At 44.4% G+C, this 21,896-nt stretch overlaps 1 protein-coding gene across 1 annotated transcript; it reads right to left on the bottom strand.

Annotated features, from left to right (window-relative positions):
* Positions 1-231: 231 nt before the first annotated feature.
* SLC9A6 (solute carrier family 9 member A6) lies at positions 232-21,881 on the bottom strand. Its single transcript, XM_088151664.1, has 16 exons — positions 21,453-21,881; positions 18,610-18,809; positions 17,807-17,884; positions 16,916-16,992; positions 15,926-16,038; positions 15,155-15,260; positions 13,863-14,004; positions 12,337-12,442; positions 11,223-11,311; positions 10,558-10,671; positions 9,397-9,508; positions 8,324-8,477; positions 7,430-7,460; positions 6,986-7,065; positions 5,375-5,480; positions 232-4,727 (listed from the first exon to the last, which is right to left on the bottom strand). The coding sequence occupies exons 1-16, from the start codon at positions 21,703-21,705 to the stop codon at positions 4,455-4,457; spliced, it is 2,034 nt and encodes a 677-aa protein (XP_088007790.1). The 5' UTR covers positions 21,706-21,881; the 3' UTR covers positions 232-4,454.
* Between the last annotated feature and the right edge of the window lie 15 nt (positions 21,882-21,896).

Genomic DNA, 21,896 nt, shown 5'->3' on the forward strand with positions numbered 1-21,896 from the left:
AATCACAGAACTTAACAAAGATGCCTTTTATTCATTTATAATTATGTTATGGTAGAGTTATTGTACAGAATCTTGATATATCTTCCTTTTCCACTTTGCATGTCATCACTTTTTTCAGTAGTGTGAGATTCAAAATGTGACTAAAAAAAAAATAAAGTCCACTGACTAAGGAATAAATTAGTTTAAAAACACATTTTTGTGTGGAGTGAAAAACCACATAGACACATAAAATTGAAAGAAACAAACTTTTTATAGGCCCATGATTTCTTTCACAGTGCAAGTAACAATAAAAGATTTAGTTATCATAAATCAAAAAGAAAGGTGCAATTATGCTTAAGTATATAATTACAAGAATGCCACAACTATAGCAGTTAATACCATAAAAAGAGACAATTCAACAGTAAGTAGAGAACACTAGAACTTGACATACAGTGTCACTGATGCAGAAATTGAATCATTTACAGAACAGCTTATTTCAAGGGTAATTGATTTTAAAACCACGGCTGGAGTCACAAGCTTATATATATATATATCCCCACTGCTGTTTTTGAGGTCGCGTAAGAACATGGTACAAGAGACCCTGAAGAAATTAAGCACAAGGAATTGCTTTGCTGCAGTATCAAAGAAAGAAATGCACACTTATCAACACCATGTTCTATTTCTGGCAGATCGTGGTTAATCCTGGAGGAGCGGCAGTGGGAATCTGTCACTGGTTCCAGCGTTAGAGGGTTCTCTCTCTCTCACCGGCCATAAAACCTGGGATCTATCTCAACAATAGTGTATTAATTCAATAAGCAGTTACAAACAATCACAGGCATTAGAAATCTGGAGCTACAGTGGGTGTGGTTGTTGTTAATATGCCTTTAACAGCAAACTTGCACGAAAGACATAGGAAGTGTATTATTATACACTGAGAAAGAGAAATCCTCAAGATACAGGATCTGTTTTATAGAGGTGCTTAGTCTGAAGATGGGAAATGAAGTTGTTTCTCCCCGAAAGTTCTTGCAACATCCCCTATATTCTTAACGTACAGCTCAGGAAACAAACAGTATTAGATGCAGTCAATGCGTTCAGGAGTCCCGCTTAGGAGAACAGCTTCTCAAGAGGCTGTGTTATAGGATGTCCTCTCCCACAGACCCACCAGGAACCATCGGCTTGCCTTTTAAAACCAGGAGATCTCTGCCATGTTCCTAACTAGAATACACTGCAACGAATGCTTACATCACAAGACTTCTCTCCTCAACCACACGTTAGCGAGTTGCTGATTTAAATAAATGACACATTTGTAAGATGGTTCTCAACCTTATGGGAGCGATCTGACATTGCACAACTGCTCTTGAAAATAAAGCAGACACAGTCAAGGGGATGGGTGTGAGAGCATTTCCCTCTGTAGTCCAGCTAAGGCAGCAAAGCATGAACCACTGAACACGGATTCCCTCAGGATCTAGGATCTTCCTAAACTTGTTAGCTCCACTCAGTTTAATATATGTGATAGAGACCAGATCCAGATCCCAAAATTGCAAGGGATCTTGTTCTACTTTTGGTCTGGGCAAGTCAAAAAGTAAAGAAAGCCTCAAACAGGACAAAATGGGGCCTTCCAGATGTTGAACAACACACAACAGGAAGAGCAATCTTCAACCTGTTGTTGGTGGACTATAATTCCCAGCATGCCTCACTTGGCCATGGCATTTGAGGTTGCTGGGAACTGCAGTTCTGCAACATCTGGAGGACAAGTCTTCATCATGATTTACAAAAACAAGCTCAACTGGTACGAGTCTGCAATCTTCCAATTTGGGGAGGACGGAGCAGAAGTGGAATCCAATATCAGAAATATGTTTCCTTGACAACATTCTACATTTTCAGATACAGAGGTCTGCAAACCTAATGGCGATCAGGCTACACAAGATCATTAGCTGTTGCTTAGAAACATTTTAAACCAAAGAATTATCACTGTGCAAGTGATGTAAAAATTTTAACACATGAATATTTCTCATATTCTTATTAGCAATAGTATTGTTATTATTTTAACATTGGACATTAAGATACAGACATTATATAAAAGCACACATGCATTCACATATATTTAATGAAGTTCCTGCATAGCAGGAAAAAAAAATAGACCTAATGTTACCAAACAAACAAAATCTGGGAGAAGAAAACACATTTTTTTCCAGTGCAGTGAAGTTTTATGCTTCTCAGACAAGCTGTGTCACTAAAGAATTGGAGCTACTCTTGAGAAATGTGGATGGGACATGCATTTGGACAGGATGCAAGCAGAATGCAACTCAGAGGGAAGAGAGACCCCACAATTCTGGGCTACTCCAAAAAACTGCTCTGAAGGAGACTTAAGGAAGGCTAATTCAGACTTGAAAGTCTTGGAAAACAAAAGGTAATTTGTTTTCATGGCTGAAATGGAATCAACTCCGTGCCATTGTTAACAGCTGGACTAGAAGAATCACTTTGGGGCAAAAGTCAAGCACAGCCAATCTTAGAGAAGGTTTAAAAGGATAAGACAGGAGGGTTCAACTCAGCTCTTCTGGGGAGAAATCTCAACAAAAACTATCTGTTCTCATTTGCTCTTCTTTTAAACAAACAGAAAAAAGCCACAAAGTTATGCTTTATATACTGAAACGCAGGGTGTCTCCAGCTACCCAGCCCGTCTCCAGGGCAGAAGGATCACGTTCATAAAAACCCAGGCCAGCACAATTTTTGTGCAAGTTTTTCCTCCTCAGTCAGAGGAAGGCCTACGTGGATGTACAACCCTTATTCTAGGCTGAGAAACTTCTCTGGGGACTGAATGAATAGCCAAAGGGAAGCCACACTGCTATTTACTGCTGATGCAAATCTAAAAGAGTGATAGCTTTATTATTATGGTCAGTGATCAAAATGAAACCCATTTTTAAAACAGGATAAAAGATAAGGACCGTTAGTAACTAGAATAAAATAGGACATTAAAAAATATTTCAAAATTCTAAAATAAGATTTGGCTTTGCATGTTTTATGCTCAAGAGAGCGATTATGTTCCGTTTGTAACAGTACCGGCTCTGCCCGTGAGATGTACCTGGAAAAGGTGCACTGAGAGTTCTTGACTTCTCAGTGCGATTCAAACAGGAAGTTACAGGAAAAATCTGAACAAACTGAATGTAAATCAACAGGTTGTTCAGTGCTCTTCCACAGGCAAAGAAAAAAAACTCTACATCAAGAAATAATAGGATCTTAATCAGCATTTTTCTCACTGAATTGTAAACGATGCAAGACTGAAGTCTTTTTTTTCATTACAGACACACACACACGCAAATGTTACCAAACAGTGCAACTATACAAGATGGATGGATGTTCTGAAATATCTTTTAAAAAAAACCTGGACGGTCTGTAAAATCTCCACCTGTGTCCTTTGAACAATCCCAAATGCTACTTCTCCAGCTGGTCTGTTTAGTAGACCTACACTGGTTAGAAACATTCCCCCCGAAGGATGCAGCCACTAGACCAGAAGCTCAAAACTAACTTGGCCACTTCTTGGTGCCCCAACCTGCTCTGGAAACTCTGCGCTAATTCTCTGTGTGAAAATAAACAAAACAGTGGCTGCTTTGAGTACTCCGTAATTCAGGACCTCGCCCTAATCCTATGAGATAAGGCAAGAGAAAAACAAAAAACAAAACACAATTATAAACACGCACCTTCCGTGTCAGCAAAACCACAAAGAAGCGCCTTCTTAAGAACTGCTTCTGGTCTTTCTGACCCTCACTCTTGGATTACCGGTTGTTCCTGTTAACACACAACTTGCAAGTCTGACCCTCCTGCGTCCACAGCAGTCAAATCCCATCCATCATCTGGCTAACTCCCTATTAAATGTGGAAATCCAAACGGCCGAAGACAGAAGCTCTCTGGGCAATTCTCCCCAAATCTGTCCAACATCCAAAGGATGTTCTTCAAAATAAAATGTGAAGATTCCAAGCAATCCTCTTCCGCTTTAGAGATCTTTTTCCTACTGCAGTTTGGCTACCTAGTCTAGGCTCCCACTCCTCAAACTTATCCCCTTCCTTTTCTGGTATCAGAGAAATGGGCACTGAATGGTAAAAACCCAACAAAAAAATTAGTCTATACAACTGGAAGGGCTGCTGCAAAGCTGCTCTGTCCTACAAGTCTCTTCACTTCCCCACGGCTGTCACAGCACAACTGTATCCTAAAACAGTTCCACTGCTATTCATTGCAAGTTCATCACTTTCAGGTGGTTGTTTTTAAGCGTACAAAATTAACAGCTTGCTCTCCATGAACTGCCTTGCGCAGATAGCGAATGTTTCTCCTGACACCATATAAATAAATCATATTTATACAGCTGAGACGTTCTGAGACATGCAGTAGGTTTTTGGGTCATAGATAGCCAGGTTTTCTTCACCATCATCTGTGGATTTTTTTCTCTCTTTTGGACTACCAGTCGTGTCAAGAAACTGATCTTATGCTGGGCCGTGGCGAGCATTATCAACCACGCCCGAAGGGGGCTCGGAATCATCCATGGGGAGAACTAGGCGTGTGCCCCGGATGACAAGTTCATGGTCCCCAAAGCCGAGCTCTTGGTCTAGCGTGTCCTCGGAACCGTTTCCAGCAACTCGTCTCGAGGCACCCGATGGCAAAGAATCAGAATTCACAGTGGAATCCCCGTACGTCAAACTGATGTCTCCATCATTCAAAATCAGATCCGAATCATCATCCTTCAGCTGCTCTTGATTCTGGAGGGGAGGGGAGGGGATGGGAGGGGAGGGGAGAGGAGAGATCAGATCAATCCATGGCTTTATTTAACAGCAGAAATCCAAAGAGGCTCCAGTAAGAGGGATGGGCAACTTCTTAGTTCTGGAACCACATTCATCATTTTTTAGCAAGACAGGGCTGCAGTGGAGGGGATGGGATTGTGGGGGGAGATGTTTCTTTGTTCTGAGGAACAGTTTGAGAGCCTTTTTAACCATGGAAAGCATCGTTCAACTCCATGCTGCACTGTTTGTGTGTGTTGCTCATTTAGAGGAATGGTGGTTAATGGGGAATCCACGAGGGAGACCCAAGAGTTTTGAGGCTGGAAAGAGGCTTATCAATTGCTGAACAAAGAAAAAACCCGCCCCAGTATCCAAGACATTGGTTAGAGCCACCTCAGAAAATCACAACCCAAACCACGTCCTCACCACTTAGCCTCATTTGGCCCACCCCCTGGGGCCCTTCCCTCCTTTCCTAAATGTTAACCATGCAACTCCACGCACAGATTGTCCAGTCCTATTTTAGAAACGGATTTGCACGGCCCACCTTAGCAGCTGTGAGAATGCCAAGATGAATGCACTGGTGCGCAAAAGGAGGCCCTTAATGCTATTTGGGGAAGTCCTGGACTTACCTCATAAGCCTGTGGACTCGTCAAGCACCTTGCAATGGGCCCACAGCAGCTGGGGAGTGTGGTGGTCAGGGGGGGACCGCTGTGTGTCAAGAGAGGTTTTAAGTAACTGGGGGGGTGTCTTGGTTAAGGCAAAGGAGGCGTCTCTCTTTTTAGAAATAATAGATTTTTATCCAAAGACAATATTCTTACACATTTTTTCTAGCTCTAGCCTTTCTACTAAAACTACCTAAGACAACAGAACCAATAAACTCTATCATAAACTACAAGAGGATTCCTTAAAGCTTTCACCAAGGTCTTCGTTGGTGCACAAACACTATGACCTATTTGATGCTCACGAAGAACCCAAACTGGTGGACTCTGGAAGTAATGTAGTACTGCTTTAAAAAAAAAAAAAAGTTTTATCATTCTATCGGCACTCTTGGAAGTGCCAAACTCAAAAAAGGCAAGGAGTACAAAAATGAACTGCCAGAAAACAGTGGCGAAACAGATCAAGCGTCTCTGCCCATGAGTCCTGGTTCCTCCTGGCCTTCCAGCTGACGCTTCCATCAACCTTCCCCCAACCCTGGAGCTCTCCAGATCGGTGGACTTCAGTTCCCAGAATACCCCAGACAATTTGACTATAGCTGAGAATGGTTTATTTTCTTTCAGCAGGCACTGAGCTGCTTCGGAGACAGACTTCCAAATCTCGGGTGCCTTCCTTGTGGACTTCCAGTCAATGGAATTCTAAAAATGTTGCTCCTTGAAAAGATCAGGAATTCAATAAGATGTCTAAGATATGGGGAAACTTAATATGCTATGGAGACAGAACAGCAGGCCCCTTCAGACAGAAATACACCACAGCGCCAGTTGGCTCAAGGCCTGCGCGTATCCAATCAGTTCCCCTTTCGTAGCAATTTTTGAAAGGATGCAGAGGTCTACCCCAGGGCCTCTGTGCCTGGGGAGGGGGCTATTAATAGCCTGGGGAGTCACCCACTGCCCTGGGCAGAGCTTTAGAGAGATTGAACAAAGATTAATCCATTCTTCCTGTGATTCCACCATGATGTTTATATAAGGGCTGATCGGCTGATCAGTGGTCAGTCCTCCATACCTGGCTGCAGATTTCCTTCCCTATTTTCCTACATTAAGTCATCACAACTACTACAGTTCTAGTCAACTGCTAGTCCTTTCCTGCTGCACGCCGGTGAGAAGCAGGTCTGCCCGACTTCATTCTAAGGAAAGCACTTTTCAGGAGTTTGAGGGTAATTCTTTGACCCTTTAATAATACGGTGCTCTGTAAGTTTTGGTTTCAGGTCTCCCAAATGTTTGTTGCTAGTGGTATGGGATCGGTCATTTCTGGACACAGCAGAGAGCTGGCCTTGTGACAAAATCTCGGGGGGATTTAGAAACTGGCAGAAAACTAAAATAATCTTCTGCCCCTACAGGCATGGCACATACGACAGATATATCATGCTGCATTTCTTGGGCCTCGGCCCAGATACATGGCCACATGAGAGACAGGAATCCACAGCTGAGGAAGGGAAGGTGGTCCTGAATCTTCCTAGTAGCAGCTGTTCTTCGACTGGCTGGGGAACCAAGGACCCAGGGCCACGCTCTGGTCTCTGTGAAGGATACTTATGGTCAAAGTTGTACCATACTTGGAACAGCCAGGCACTCTCAGCTCTGGTGCTTCGCCCCTCATTTTCTGCCCCACCCTGGAAAAGAAGAAACGAAACAGGATCATAGCAGGCTTTGGGGGAGCAGAGTCAATCCCATTTGATCTATATTTTCCGTGGTGCATTGCTTATGGTTTCTAGTTATGGTTGTGATCTGTATTGTGTTAATCCAAAATCAGGGGGAGATTGGTAGCACCTTTAACGAAGTTCTGGCAGAATCCTGGCATTAGGACATGAAAGAGCCCCATTCAGGCTGGTAAGAAATGAGATCTTGAAAGGACTGGGCACGCCAGAAGGTGAGAAATGACTCAGGAGTGATCCTAACCCACAAGGACTTGGGAATTCTGACTTAGCAACGCAAGAGTGTGGGAGTGATGAAGAAGAGAGGAGGAGAGGTACTTACCACATGATCTTGATCAGCATCTACACCAACCCTGCAGGGAAGAACACATAAGGATGGTTACTCTTCCCATTCAGACTGAGAATAGTGCAAAGCTCTCTGGCCGTCCAGTTGCGCACAAACCCTCACCCCAAAAGCTTTTATATGGGCTCCTCTAAATATGGTAAATTAACACACAGGTAGGTATGCCAAAATGTGCAATGGGAAGACTCTGATGCTGGAAAAGGTGGAAGGAAAGAGAAGATGATGGCCGGCAGCAAAACAGGGGGCTCAGCTACAATGGTGATGGGTGCACCATTGGGGGGTCAGAAGGACCAGGTTGTGGACAGATTGCCTTGGAGATAATCTGTGTGGTTGCTAAGAATCGATCCTGACTTGATGGCACATAATTGATCAACATATGCAAAAATCTCCGAAGCATAAGTGGATAAATCTCGCATCTCTACTCAAACGTGAACCCTACTGGCATCCACGAGATTGCACTCTTGGGAGGTTGATGCAGTTCATTCTTCCCTCTGCTTGGCCACTGTTTTCACTCTCATCATCCAGAGCCAAGGTGACACCCAGTGGCAAAGAGGATCTCTTTCACAACTGGATGTGGCCCCACTCAGCTTACACATGGCTCTTTCTTTTCCAAAAGGACACCTCACCCTTCCAAATTTTCACAAGGGCAAAAAACACAAGATTGGTGAAATTAAATAAATTGAAGCTAGCACCCCCCTTCTTCTGAAGAGACATAAACCAGCTTGCTCAAAGCAGTTCATTGCAGTTCTCTTGAAAGTGGCCTTGGCTCTAAGCACCACTGTTTCAAAAACGCCCACGCCCAGGATGTCCCACCCAAATTAAGGAACCCCAATTCCACTTGTAGCTGAGGAAGAGGGCGGAAGTTCTACTCACCGAATGTGCAGGCACGAGAGCATGGCAGTGGTCCCACCACCAAACACCCAGACGGTGAAAAAGACAATCAGCAGGATTGTGCTGAACATCACCTGCCGCGCGTAGGTAGCTGTGTCCCGGATGGCTAAGGCAAACGCCATGGCTCCCCGCAGGCCTGGGAGAGAGAAAGGGTGCGTGGAAGGGTCCCCCCAGACTTTGCTGATTTTTTGGTCCATTTCCAAAAATTACTTAACTATCGTTAAACTTCGCACACACATGGAAAGGGGATCTTCAAAGGCAGAGATAACTATCATTTCACTCTCTCTTTCAGCCATTACATGATTTCCTCTCTCTCTCTCTCTCCACATAAGGGTTCATACATATTTTCATGTACCTTTTTCCTAATATAATCATTTCTGGACATAAGTTTGCCTAATGTGCATTTTGCTGAAAGAAATACATTTTGTAAACTGTATTTCGTAGGGGAGGGCATACATAGTATGTACACATTTTTTGACACATTTCTAGTTAGCAGAACTGTACTATAAGATTTAGAGAAATGGGAAGTGAGGGTAATTCTGCATCAGCTAAGAGGAAATCATACAGCTTTGCAATTAAAATAGAAAGGGAACAAATATCTTCCCATCTCTTTGCGGGTTTATTAAACTGCGTTTTTTGTTTTTTGAAGTTTAAGCACAACCAACCCCCTATTTCCAAGAATTTCATATAGTCACATTAATAAGCAAGGCAGTTAAGAGTCAGTAAAATGCAACCACTGTTAATAGGGTATTTTATGATTATGGATTACAGCTAAGCACTTATGCAGGACTGAAGCTTTCTGCACATGATCTCCTGGTCTTTCAAGTGGCCATAATTTCTCCTTTGGCTACATACCCTCATTGTTTGTTTCCTGAAGGCATTTGTTCAGTTTGATAAGAAATATTTACCTGGACCTCTCCCTTCGCTCTAATAACATCTTAAAAACTGGAAGGGCTCCATTCTTCATCTCTTTACATAGCTGCCTTTCTTTCTTTAAAGTAAGCATACAATTATTTGTGACAATCACGTTGGAAGGACTCAAAAAGGCTACTCACCAGCAAACATCATCATATGTTGAAAGTTTGTTCCAATCTTGTTTCGTCTCCCCAAGTTAAGCAGGAAAGAGAGGGGATAAATGTTTGCAGCTCTGCCCAAGAATACCGCCAGCTAGATTCGTGACTGCATTGAGGAAATTCTTCTGTCTTTTCAAGCTCACTTTAAATTTACACTGTTTAACCCTGATTATAGCCACTTAGCATGTCATGCAAACAGAGCCAATGTTGGCTTATTGACTTCCTCATCAGGCGGATGGGTTAAGAACCTCTCAGAACCAGCTGGCGAAGCAGAGCCAGGCAAAGCTTGCCAGTAAAAGTGCCATGGATCAAAAAAGCCAACACAAGGTTTGCTTGCTTTGGTCTTTTCAGACTGAGTCCAGACACTCGGGTTGGTGAAGTCTGCCGGGCAGCAAGAGGGCCCAACCTTCCTGGTCAGCTGACGCGTTATGGAGACTTGCCTCAAATGGTTGCCAGCAGCTGGCTTCCAGAAGGCAAACTGACCAGGTTGCACTGCATTTCACCCTATGGCATCTCGGGGACCTCTTCACCATTAAGCCAACCCTGGTCCAACTTGGGCTAATAAAGGTCAAGGTGAGCTTCTAAACAGTCCTTGGGATAAAGTGCATTCTGGAAAATAAAGACTGCACTTGAAGCCTATTATTTTGCTTTGCAGCAGGCCAGCATCTGGCTGATTGTATTAAGAAAATATGAAAATTCTGAAAATAAAATAAAAACCAGGTGGGGCCTGGTGCTGGACAAAGGAAATGCCCGAAGGCACCATGTTGGGACCCAGGGCTTACCACACTGTGCAAACCCAACCAACGGAGGCTTATTCGACAAGCCAAGATAAAACAAAAAAGGCGTAAACATGCAAATCCAGATTTTTACTTCCAGGCAATGCTTTTTATTCAGTGGAAATTCTGAAAAGGAGGACTGAGAGCGCTCATATTAAATTACCTATGTCATTCAGTGCTGAATTTACACAACTTATTTGTCCTAGACATCTTTCAATCCTGTTTAAGGGGGAATAACGCTCTTTGTCTGCTCTCCAGACCTCTCTTCGTTTAACCCTCGTTTTCTGGACTGTTATCCTAGGCAACAGATGTAGAATCTGTTTATAGACAAAAAGCTTCCCCTCATTTTTTAAACGAAAAAGGATACAAAAGCTCCAACCACAAATGTAGGATTAAAGACGTGGCTCTGGAAGGTGAACAGTGTAAGCCCCATGTAGGAAAAGATGAAATTCTCCGCCAAGAAGTTGAGAAGCTCAAACAACTAAAATATTGGACAAGGTAGAGAGCAAAGACAGCACTGTACTTGCGATGACAATATCCAAAATATCTATTTAAAATGTAGGGAATTCCTCAAAGCATGAACAGCACAAAATACATAAGCCAGCATTACATATATTAGATTTATAAGCCTAATAAATATAGATGTATTAGATCCTGAATTACCTGTTGAATTCCCATGGGGAAAGAGAGTCTTGAACCAAGGATCCCTCGGATCTTGTCTTCCACCTTCCCTATTACCCCACCCTGGCTCTTCATCTTATGCCAAAAAAATATCTACCACCAAAATCCATTGGAAGTCCACCCTTCTAGAGCAGGACATCTGCACTGGGGTATCTGTGCAAGACTGGTCAAAAAAGTCAATGTGGTAGCCACACCCATGTGATTAAAGCACTGTCCCTTTGTTATGTACATTGGGCATGCCCGCCTGATGCAGCAGAGGAAGAGGATAGTGGGCGACTTAAAAAAAATGACTGCAACCGCCCTGCGATGAGGGAGGTGTCCCACCCCGGCCATTTTGGTGAAAGACCTCACCTGCTTTGTCCTGTGCTGCGATTCTGTGGACAAGTTGTTATAAGTATAGTGAGCTTGAGTGATGCCACAGAACAAAACCGCCACCACTCCTGGGGACAAAATACTGGATTAAAACGGTATTCTGCGGCACCCAAAGCCCATCGCCAGTGTTTCTTCAACACAGCAACTATGTCTATAGGTATGGCTCCACAAGGCAAGGTACGAACCTAGATATTTTATGACTGCTAACCATTCTGAGATCGTTAGAAAAGTGGGGTGGGCTACAAATACTCTAACAAGCTAAGAGCAGTTGGGCACCAAGGTCCCAGTCAGAGGGTGGCCTCTCTTTCGCTGGATGCATTCAAGCAGAGGTTGGATAACCGTCTCTCTGGTGGAGAATGCTCAACTGGATTCTTGCCCTGGGCAGGGGTTGGATTCGGCACTAAACCCACATTTTTAAAACCAGGGTTGGGTGAATAAGTCACAGCAGCTTGGCTAAAACATGTAAGCTAGAACTCCAAGCCAAAAGCAAACAAAACAAAACAAAACAAAAACCCCTTTATTATGGTTTAGCACGATGGGTGGGTGCTGCAGAGACTGATAAACCAAATTTTAGGGCTTGGCATTAGCTTTCAGCCTGATCACCTTAACTTTCTGAGCAAACCCTTGTTAAAGCAAAATGTTAGCATAATGCCTGAGCCCAACCACTGAAATCCCCATGCTTTTTAGTTATACAGAATTTTCATCTGACAGATGAGAGCAAGAGTCATCAGCCCCAACAGGTGCCATACCTGTATCACTCCATATTGCATAAGCAGCTCTACCTCCCCCCCCTCACTTCCAGGCCAGAAAGCACCTGGCCCCATTGGAGACATCTCAGAGAAAACTGGGGTCCTCCAGTGCTTGAAGGCACATGACTTCAGTTACTTGAAATCCCAGATCCTCAACTCCCCTGCCTGAACTGTCCCGAGGGGTTTCTGGGAGCGGTGACTCTTTCTGAGAGCGTGGCTGGTCTTTGCAGCATCAGAGAAGTGGGGTCACTGCTGGTTTGGACACGATTTAAATCTCACAGCAGTCTGGGAAAATTCCTGGGCCAACTCCATTCAAGTGGTACAAGAAGCACATCACAGCTTACCAGTAAAACCACACGCTTCAGCCAACAGAAACGTACTCCAGGACATCAGGAAAAACAAGCCTGTTTCCAGCAAGTGGAACTCATGGAGTTTGGTAAACTTGGTGACGTGAAACTGGAGGAAGTTAAGGAAGAGATCTGCAGGTGGACTCTACTGCAGATTTTAAAAAATACCCCAACAAAAGAGAGCAATTTCTCACAGAGATCATTAGAGCCTCCCAAAATCAGGGAAAGATATTAACCAAGCAAACTGTGAGTTTAAGTCCCCCCCATAAATGCATCAACAAATCTATGGCTTATCAAATATTTGGGCTTTTCACTTGTTTTTTTTCATTTTAATGAGCTGTTTGTGAGGGAGCAAAGTTAGGAAAAGTCGCTGCAGCCAGGCAGAATCGCTTCTCACCCCATTTCCCTAACTCAAACTTTACTCCCAAGCACCCAAGCCGGCGTTCCAGAATGGAGCCCCACCCTGCGCGTTCAAGGACCTGCCGACATCCAGAGGCAGCCTCACCCCACCCGGGCCCTTCGCTGAGAAAAGCGAGTGCCAAGACAGAGCGTGGGTGGGGGTGTGGGAGGAAAGGCGATAAGCAAACGGCCTGCAGACGGGGAAGCGGAGGCACGTCTGGAGACTGGTGGCTATTGCAAGCAGGCGAGAGGACTACTCAGCCAACTGCCAGGAGCCCAAATTGTGGGGAGCAGCATAGCCTGCCTGGAGCTTGGCTTAGGAGCAACTAGAAGAGGAACGACCCCACTGAAGCAGCCCCTCATCCCAACTAGGGTAAGAACGTTTGGAGGGAGGCAAAGGTGGTCTGCCACTTTACAGACTTTATAGACTATATATTTATACAGACTTTATACACTTTATAGACCTTTGCTTGAACTAAGCAATAAAGGACTGAGTATTAAAGACGTATTTACATGGCCACATCACCTTGCAAATCCTGGAGGGGTGGAGAGCAACCGTCTGTGCTGGGGAAGGTGTGTGCTGCAATAAAGCATTGTGTACAGCTTTGGTGGTGTGTCCAGTCCTCGGAAAGCAAAGCACCCTCACGCTGTTATACGCTTGTAATCCAGTGGAGAAGGTCGCCTTATGAAAACGTTATTGATCTCTGTGGTCTGTTCTTGAAATGGTACTGCCCTTTGCATTCAGATGAATTGGTACTGTTTGACTTAATTAAGTCACTTGGCAATTAGAGAGCCTTCAAACCCAATAAGCAAATACATTTGGATAGTGTGCTTCTAATCAGCTGAAATGGATATGATTAAAAAAAAAAAAAGATTTCTATGATTTTGATGCATGTGGCCAGTCAAGTTTATGATAAATAGGTTAGAGCTTTAACTCTGTTGCTGGGGGAAAGCAGCTTAGAAATACTGAGTTATTTACTGACAAACTATTCCAGGGTTTTGAATTCTTTCCCTGGGACCAAACTGGAGCATTCCTTCTTACTTTGCAACAGATTTTTATGGTTTCCGAAAGCATAAGCCTGCTCGCTCGGAAACAAATGTTTCAACAGACAAGCCAAGGATATCAGAGCAGTGACGACACCAGTAGCAGCCCCCATGGCGAATGATCCGCTGAAAATCCCAAGGAAAATCCCAATGGATTTGAACATTGCTGTGACATCAAAAGTATGACTGTTGTCTCCTGCGGGCTGGTAGGCGACGATCGAACTGCAGGAAAAACACAGACCACACGCTTCTTAGTAGGAGGCCTTGCCAGGGATCCAATGGACTGCAGGAATGGTTCAACGAACAAGCCAGCCCATGGAACCAAAATAACCCAGTGTTACAAGCAGTGCCTCTCTCCAGCTGGCACATCCTGCATGCTCTTTGCTCAGGAGTAGAATCAGAGAATCATAGACTCAGTCATGGGATCATAGGGTGGAAAGGGATCTTGAAGGTCATCTAGTCCAGCCCCATGCAGGAATCCTTATAGCATCCTGGACAGATGTCTGTCCTATCTTTTCTTGAAAACCAATGTGCACCCCTCCCAGCCAGGATTTATAATGGCATCATGCTTCTCAAACCTTTTGAAATTCAATTAATGTTTATGGGATTGGGAAGGTAGGGGGCAGGACGTACGATTTACGCATATGTGGGTGATAGATAACTCAGAAATATCTGTTTTTAATCTACTTTCATTAATCTGTAAACTAAATGATTAGCACAAGCCCAGCCTTAGTGTTTTTGCAGAAAAAAAGCTTTCATTAGATTTACTACTGTTGGTCTATTGACAGCCAGAAATCCTGGATGATCCACTACAAATTGCTCTAGTATCTCTCAACAAATGCCAATTTACCACCCAAGCACCCACCCTTGTTCTAATCGATCACTGAAAGTTCAGCAGAATGACCACGGATGAATTCAGCCAAGAACCTTTTCAGTTCAACAAAGCAGAATCCCAAGGAATTTTGATGTTGGCCATCAAAATTTTTCTTCTTCCTATCTAGAAGAAGTTTTCTACCTAATATCAGAAGATGGAAGACAACTACACTGAGGGGAGCTGAAACAGTAACATGCAATCATTCTAACTATCATTCTAAGATTCTGTGGTCACCATGGGAAAAAGGTGGCCTTAGATCAGACTCAGCAAGCCTTTCTTAGATTCAGCTGATGTTACTAGCAGCTTCTTCAGAAACCATAAAGATAGCTCTGTAGCCAAGCACAGTCCTACGGCAATTGCCCTCAGCCGTTTTGCTACTGCCAGATGCTCCAGGGATCACCTTCTACAAAGCACAGCCGCTTTGCAGATGCTTCATAACTTGGGCTGCCTCTGCTATCGCTTATTTTCATTTCAGAGGGAAAAAGACACACAACTTACGAAGACAGCACGATAGCAACTGCATCATTGAGAACACTCTCTCCAAACAGAAGGGCGTAGAGTTCAACATCCACTTGAAGTTCATGGAATATGGCGAGGACAGTCACTAGCCAAGAAAAAGGGACAAAGAATTTGCTGGAATCCTGAGCTAACCTATTGTATTATTAACCAGCATGATGTCAATCTTCAAAATATGACAGAGATGCAAACACATATGTAGGAAGACTCCCAAACATTTACAGGACAGTTCACCCCAGGTCCTCCATGGAACACTTTTCACAGATCCTTCCATAAATTTCTTTGAGATCAACTAATTCAATGGCAGACAGGGTTCATGGAATAAACTGCAGAGTTGAAGCAAGACTCCTCCTTACTATGGTTTAAGAGGAGTACAAACTTACTCAGGACTGTTAACAAGTCTCCTATAAGATATGAAGGCCATTACTATCCCATTCACCCTTGCTAGATCAATATCCTTTCAAGAAGCTCAGAGATACAATCTCTGCCAATGTTCTCCTCTTTCTCTTGTGACAAGTCTGGTTGGACTCCAAGATTACTAACACCCTCCTGATCTGCTTTGGGGCTTTCTGTAAGCATTCAGATGTGCATCTGATCTGATCTGATCCAGCAAAGTTCTTGCTGTATTTCAATCTCCTCATTCCAACATGGTTCCCCCATTTCTGCAGGGCACAGGGAAGCCAAAACAAGGAAAATCAACTCAGTTCCCAATGGCATTTTTGAGGAGGATCTTGGATCCAGCCTACAACGTACCAGGATCAGTAGCAGAGGCAATGGCACCAAAAAACAGGCAGTCAGTAAAATAGAAGTCTCCTCCAAGTTGTCCCATCACTTTCATCAACGCAACACAGCCATACATGATGGATCTGTTGAACACAGAGAGTTGGCACCATCGTCACAATGGCAATTTGGACCTCAGCATTCTTCATATACTGAGACTCAGGCAGCCTTGTGGACTTCACTCTTTCCTGCACCCACCCTTGACAGCCTATGAGTTTGTGGGAAGGACATTTGGATCACAATTCTAACAAACACAGTCCTCTACTGCAGAGTTCCTCAACTTTAGCAACTTTAAGGCGGGTGGACTTCAACTTCCAGAATTCCCCAGCCAGCAAGTTGCCAAGGTTGAGGAACCCTGCTCTACTGGGCTATGGTGCTCTTTCCTCCTCCCCCAGATGCAGCTGGGAGGAGTTGAGAAACGTTCACATCCTGTTCAATTCAAACCTATCATACCATGACATCTAAATCCAGACAAATTTAACGTTCAATATATAGTTCATGGAGATGAACCAACTTCAAATCAGTTTACAAAAGTGATTGGTTTGTACCATCAGAGTTAAGATTAACCAATCATAGTTCATTAATATGTTAAACTGTGTTTAATCTACAATGGAACAAAAGCTTCTCATTTTCTCCTGGGCACAATGACAGTGGACAAGAAGGGGAATCACAGAATTCTGATTGTTTATCAACACATCCAAACCCTCCTGGAATTTTTTAGCTTCTCATTTTTAAAAATGTGTGAGGGCTTTTAGACCTGGCATTGCTCTTGTCCTCTTTGTTATGATTTATGCTGTGGCTGTTTTGATTTAATTGTCGATTTTTATTGCCTTATTGTTGTCATGGCTTTAACCTCCGGCATTTCAGCTGCCCACAGACCTCTGTTTATTAGATAATATAAAAAGGATGTAAACACTGAATATTTTTAGAAGCAAAAAGGGCAAAGGGGGGGAAAACTCTCACCCTATCACAAAACAGGAAATTGCCGTTCCAAGAAATGCATAAGCTAAAATGGATCCAAGGTTCCGGAAGAAGTGCCGCTTGGAAAAAAAAGATAGTAACAAACATTATTTCAGTTACTTGAAATGCTAGGAATGATTGACCCAGAGTGAGCTGGCAATTTTTGACAAACAAAGGCCCACTTGCCCCTCCCTAAACATGCAATGTCCCCATTTGTTCAGGCTGTCTGTCTAGGGGGGAAAGAGCAAATAATAGGACAAGACTATTGACATATCTCTCTAACTCTTAAAGTGCCTTTCCAACTAAGATGTTTTACAAGTGTTACAATTATTATTTTTTCCCCAGCATGGGGGGAAAAACCTATGTTACGACAGGTAGCACTGCCTGTAGACACTTGGTGTCTGGTTACAAATTACTGATTTTGGAAAGATCAGAGATATTTTGGGTCTGGAAAAAAAAATATATAACAACCTACTATTTCTTTATCATTCAACTTTATCTTCCTGGCAAAAATCTTGCTCTTACTGTAGTACTGTTGCATTGAAAGGCAAAGTATAACAAGGCAATCAAAGATTTGGATTACAAGGGACAGACTTTAATGGATTTATTTTATCTTGCCTACATGCATTGGCCTACATTATAGCTGTACCGGATGGAAAGTGATACGTATAAAAGATTATTTCCCCTGTTTCAGACTGTTGCAAGGTAGAATCTTAAGCAAAAAGCATTCAAGGGAAAATAAGGAAGAACTGACTTCATCCAAAACAGACTGAAGCTGTAGTCAGAGGCAACAAGAGAGTATCAGGTGGACGATGTCTGGCTTATTATGTCTTTCTCAACAACTGTGTTGCTACCCTGGATATTTTAAAAGGATTAAAAGGAATAGAAACCTACCCTTTTTAAGCTATATCCAGCATAAAATATAATTGGAGGGAGCAAGATATTGAAGAACACTTCAGGATCAAAAGTTACCTGTAGGGTATTTAAAAAAGAAAGAAAGAGAGAGTCAAAAAAATCACAGAAGATTCAACTTCAATGGCTGCAGAGTAACACTTGTCATTTGATTAAATGCATTTTCATTCAAATCAAGAACTGGACCACCTTTTAGCACAACAGTTCTGCAGCCCAGAATTCTCAATTTTACAATCTGGAGGCCTGGGTCAATTTCACACTGAAGAAACTTCCGGAATCAAAACAGTGTGGATCTGGGATGCACAACTCAGCAGAGGAAGGTAATATGCCTGTGCCAAAGACATCTGGTGAATGTGGGAAAGAAGCTCCTTTTATTTAGCCTTGGAAGGACAGGATGAGAGTTAATTTGCCCCACCATGACTGCTGAATACATTACAAACAGCTGACCTCACACAACCTGGTACCACAGTTTGCCTATTCCAATGGCCAGATCCCCACAAGATGGCAAGCCACCACCCAGTAATTCACATCTTGACTTCAAGCAAGATGTGAACCCAGCCATTACGATATTGGATGAACAGGTGAAGCTGAGGAGAACTTTGGGGAACGGCAGTCAGTCAGGAGAACCACCAGCAGAGGAGCCTTCAGAAATTCTACAGCTTTTTTCTTTTTCCAGACTCCTCTAGAAATCTGGGGCAGAGCTAAGGCAGAAGTATGAATTTCAATCATGTTTTCTTAGAGCCTTTGGTCTAAAGAAGTGGAAAGTGGAAAACGGCACAGCTCACCTTCCGCAGCATCTCATTATCTTGAACATTGTTGAGCTCATGGGAACTGATTTCCCCCTTCAGGGTGTACTCGTAAAACTTCCCACTCAGGTTGACCAACAAAGTGGCGGGGCTTGTTTGCATCGGGCAGCTTAAGGTCACATTGTTGATATCGCTGGGAATGTGGATTCCGTAGCGAAGGATGACCCCCACCAGAACTCCTGTAAGGGAAGGGGGAAATACAGAGGGCTTCAGGTTTGGTAGAGCACTAGAGCAATCTTGAGAGGTTCAGAGCTCAGATCTATATATTCTCAGCACCCCCCTTTTCACCAACTATCGGAAGAACTCCCCCAGCAAAGCCGGGGTGAAACCAGAAGATGGCTCAGAGTTAGGCAGTGCCTAAATTGAATAAATTCAATGCAATCCCTCATCAAAATAGCTAAGAATTACATGGCTCCTGCTGTCACACTGTTATGACCTGTGCTCTTAATTGGATGGCTGAAGTGATACCTACTGCCACAGCTCAACAGCTCTTTCAAGGTCTTCCTCTCCGTCAGCCAGAATTCCACCTGTGGCCCTAATTTGCTGGAAACCCCCTCGACCTCTTCTTTGAGAGGCTGGTGGCACCCCACCCCACCCCACATGCAGAGCCACTGAAAACCTTTCAGAAGCTCCCAAACATCAAGTGCTTTCAACCACAGAAAATTCCTCCATCTTGGCTTTTTTGCCTTTATGGTCTGCCCCAAAAGCATCTCCCAGAGATAGAAAAGAATAGGCCTGTGGAAATAACAACTTCTTGTTTGAGACCAAGAGAAGTTTCGTTTGCCAAAGATTTAGAAACAAAAAACATGAAAGGTGCCGCCAAAGTATTTAATGTCCAGCCTTGGCATTATTTCAGTAATATGGACTTTGGAGCTCCGCTTCCTGGTTGAAGAGAAGGAAAGAAGTGAATTTGTAGGCCCCTTTAAGATGGGAAGAGGAAAGAACAAGACTGCAGCCTGTAAAAAGTTTGTTCAGTTAGATGTCAATATACAGTAATTGGGTTGTCCACTTAACTATCTTGTTTAAAGACAGCAGCTGTATCTGCAATAACGTGGAAAACGTAGGGCTCAGTGGCCCACTTGGCCAGCTCATGGATGAGCATAGTGTGTGAGCCCAGAAAATTGATTAATTCAGCACCCAAGTAAATCGTGGTGCACAAATCAAAACCCCTGCTCACTGTAAAAATCCACTACTACAGATTATAATGCAACTTGAAACAGTCACTCTCTTCAGTCAGTTTGAGGATGACAGCAGATAAATTTAAAATTGAAACTTTTCCCTTGTGTCTGTTGAGCAATTGGCAGTTTCACTGAAGCTTTTAAGCTATGTAGTTTCCCAACACCATTCTTGTGATCAGCCCTGGTTAAGAAAGAATGGGAGTGAATTTCTAAGATTTGCTAAGATGTGTTGGAAAGAAAAATCCAAGATGTGTACCTACATTACAGGGGTCTGCCATGCTGGAAAAAAAAAAATTAGCCAGGATAATCAAGAATAGGTCTGAGATGTGGGTTCAAATAGCTAGCCAATAACAAACATAGCAGTTCAGTTCATACAATACATGACTCTAAAATATAGCTTGTTAGCATATTTAGTGGTTCTCATGCTATCAGTTGTTAGCTGCTAATTGCTGTAGGATTTTCTCACAATTTTAAAATTTCTTTTTATAGTTATTGTATTGTATGCTGGTCTTTTATTGTGTTTGGCTTTGGACTGTAAATAAATTTTGATCAATCAATATTTGGTGGTTTATTTAACTAAATATGGCTAAGAAAACCACGCCCTAGCCACTGATATAAGCACAGCAAAGGAATAGTTTTTGGAAATATCCCAGTTCTATTTTCTATTAATAAAACAAGATTAAAAGTGAAAGTAGAGGATTGCTACTTTCAAGCACTGGGTGTTTTGCATATTAGAGCTGCAATCTCAACTCCTCCCTGAAAAAGCTGTTTTGAAGGAGGGCATCTGTGGTTTCCAGACAAACCACGCTGGACGTATAATTTATAACTCCCCCGGCCATACTGGCTGGGGATTATGGGAGCTGAAGTGCAAGATGCCTGGAGGGGGCTAAATCAAGGGAGACTGCTCACAGGGCCAGGTTTATGAAGTCCACTGGAGTTGAGCAGCCAATACATTAAAAATAATAAGCCTCCATCTTTTTAACAGGTCTGGCTCTCCCAAGAAGGGCCCGTCGAACATCACACAGCTAAGGCAGAGCTTTCATAGCCCCCCAACCCAAAAACAGGCAGTAACCGAAGCGATGGGTTGATGCCCCAAGTCCCTACATTTCCTCTACGGGGAGGGCAGGATCAAAAGAAAAACCTGCCTGGCATCTTTGACCATGGAGTCAAGGGCCTATTTCACACGAGACCCCCAGGCAACACAAAGTTGGGGCTTCACCCCTCATTTCCCAACCTGGGCAGGGTCCAGACGTGTCCCCCAAATTCACTTGGGGCGGTCACCAGGGGATGCTGGGAGCCCACCCACCATCCTGGCAGGGCGTTGCGCAACCCCCCTCCCTCTTCGCTGTGCAAAGCCTGACTGGGACGCCCCCGCCTTCCTCAGCCAGGGTTCCTCACCCGTGGCAACTTTAAGAGGGCTGGACTTCAACTCCCAGAATTCCCCAGCCAGCAGGCTTTAAGAGGGCTGGACTTCAACTCCCAGAATTCCCCAGCCAGCAAGGCTGGCTGGGGAATTCTGGGAGTTGAAGCCCACCCCTCTTAAAGCCGCCGAGGGTGAGGAACCCGAGCCGAGCCGAGCCGAGCCGTGGCCTGGCGCCCCGGAGAGGGGCCGGGGCGGCGGGGCCCCGGCCGGGCGCGGCTCACCGTAAATCATGGCCAGCCCGGTCTCGTGCAGGAAGCGCGCGCGGCGGTGCTTGAAGAGCCAGATGGTGAGGATGGTGAGGGTGAGCAGCAGGATGAAGACCAGCAGGTTGGCGCTGTCCTGCCGGTGGCTCGCCTCCGCCGCCTTCTCGGCCACCAGCTCCTCCTCCAGCGCCCCCGGGCGCCGCCCGCCCGCCGCCGCCGCCGCCCCCAGACCCAGGCCCGGGCCCAGGCCCAGCAGCGCCAGCCCGGCCATGGCTCGCCGCTCCGCCTCAGGGCAGTCGCGCAGGCGCTCAGCGGCACGCGGCGCCCCCGGCGTCCCCCGCCCGGGTCAGCGGGCCGCGCAGGAGGCGGGGCGGGGCGGGACCGCGGCTCCCGTCATCCCCGCCCGCGCGAGGGGCGCGAAGTCGCCGTGGCGGGAGAGGCGCGCCAGCCGCTCCAGCTCCG

Source organism: Python bivittatus, unplaced genomic scaffold, assembly GCF_059951505.1.
Source record: "Python bivittatus isolate LINGU-HERP-01145 unplaced genomic scaffold, Pbiv_v1 ctg000670_np1212, whole genome shotgun sequence".
NCBI classification, from domain to species: Eukaryota; Metazoa; Chordata; class Lepidosauria; order Squamata; family Pythonidae; genus Python; species Python bivittatus.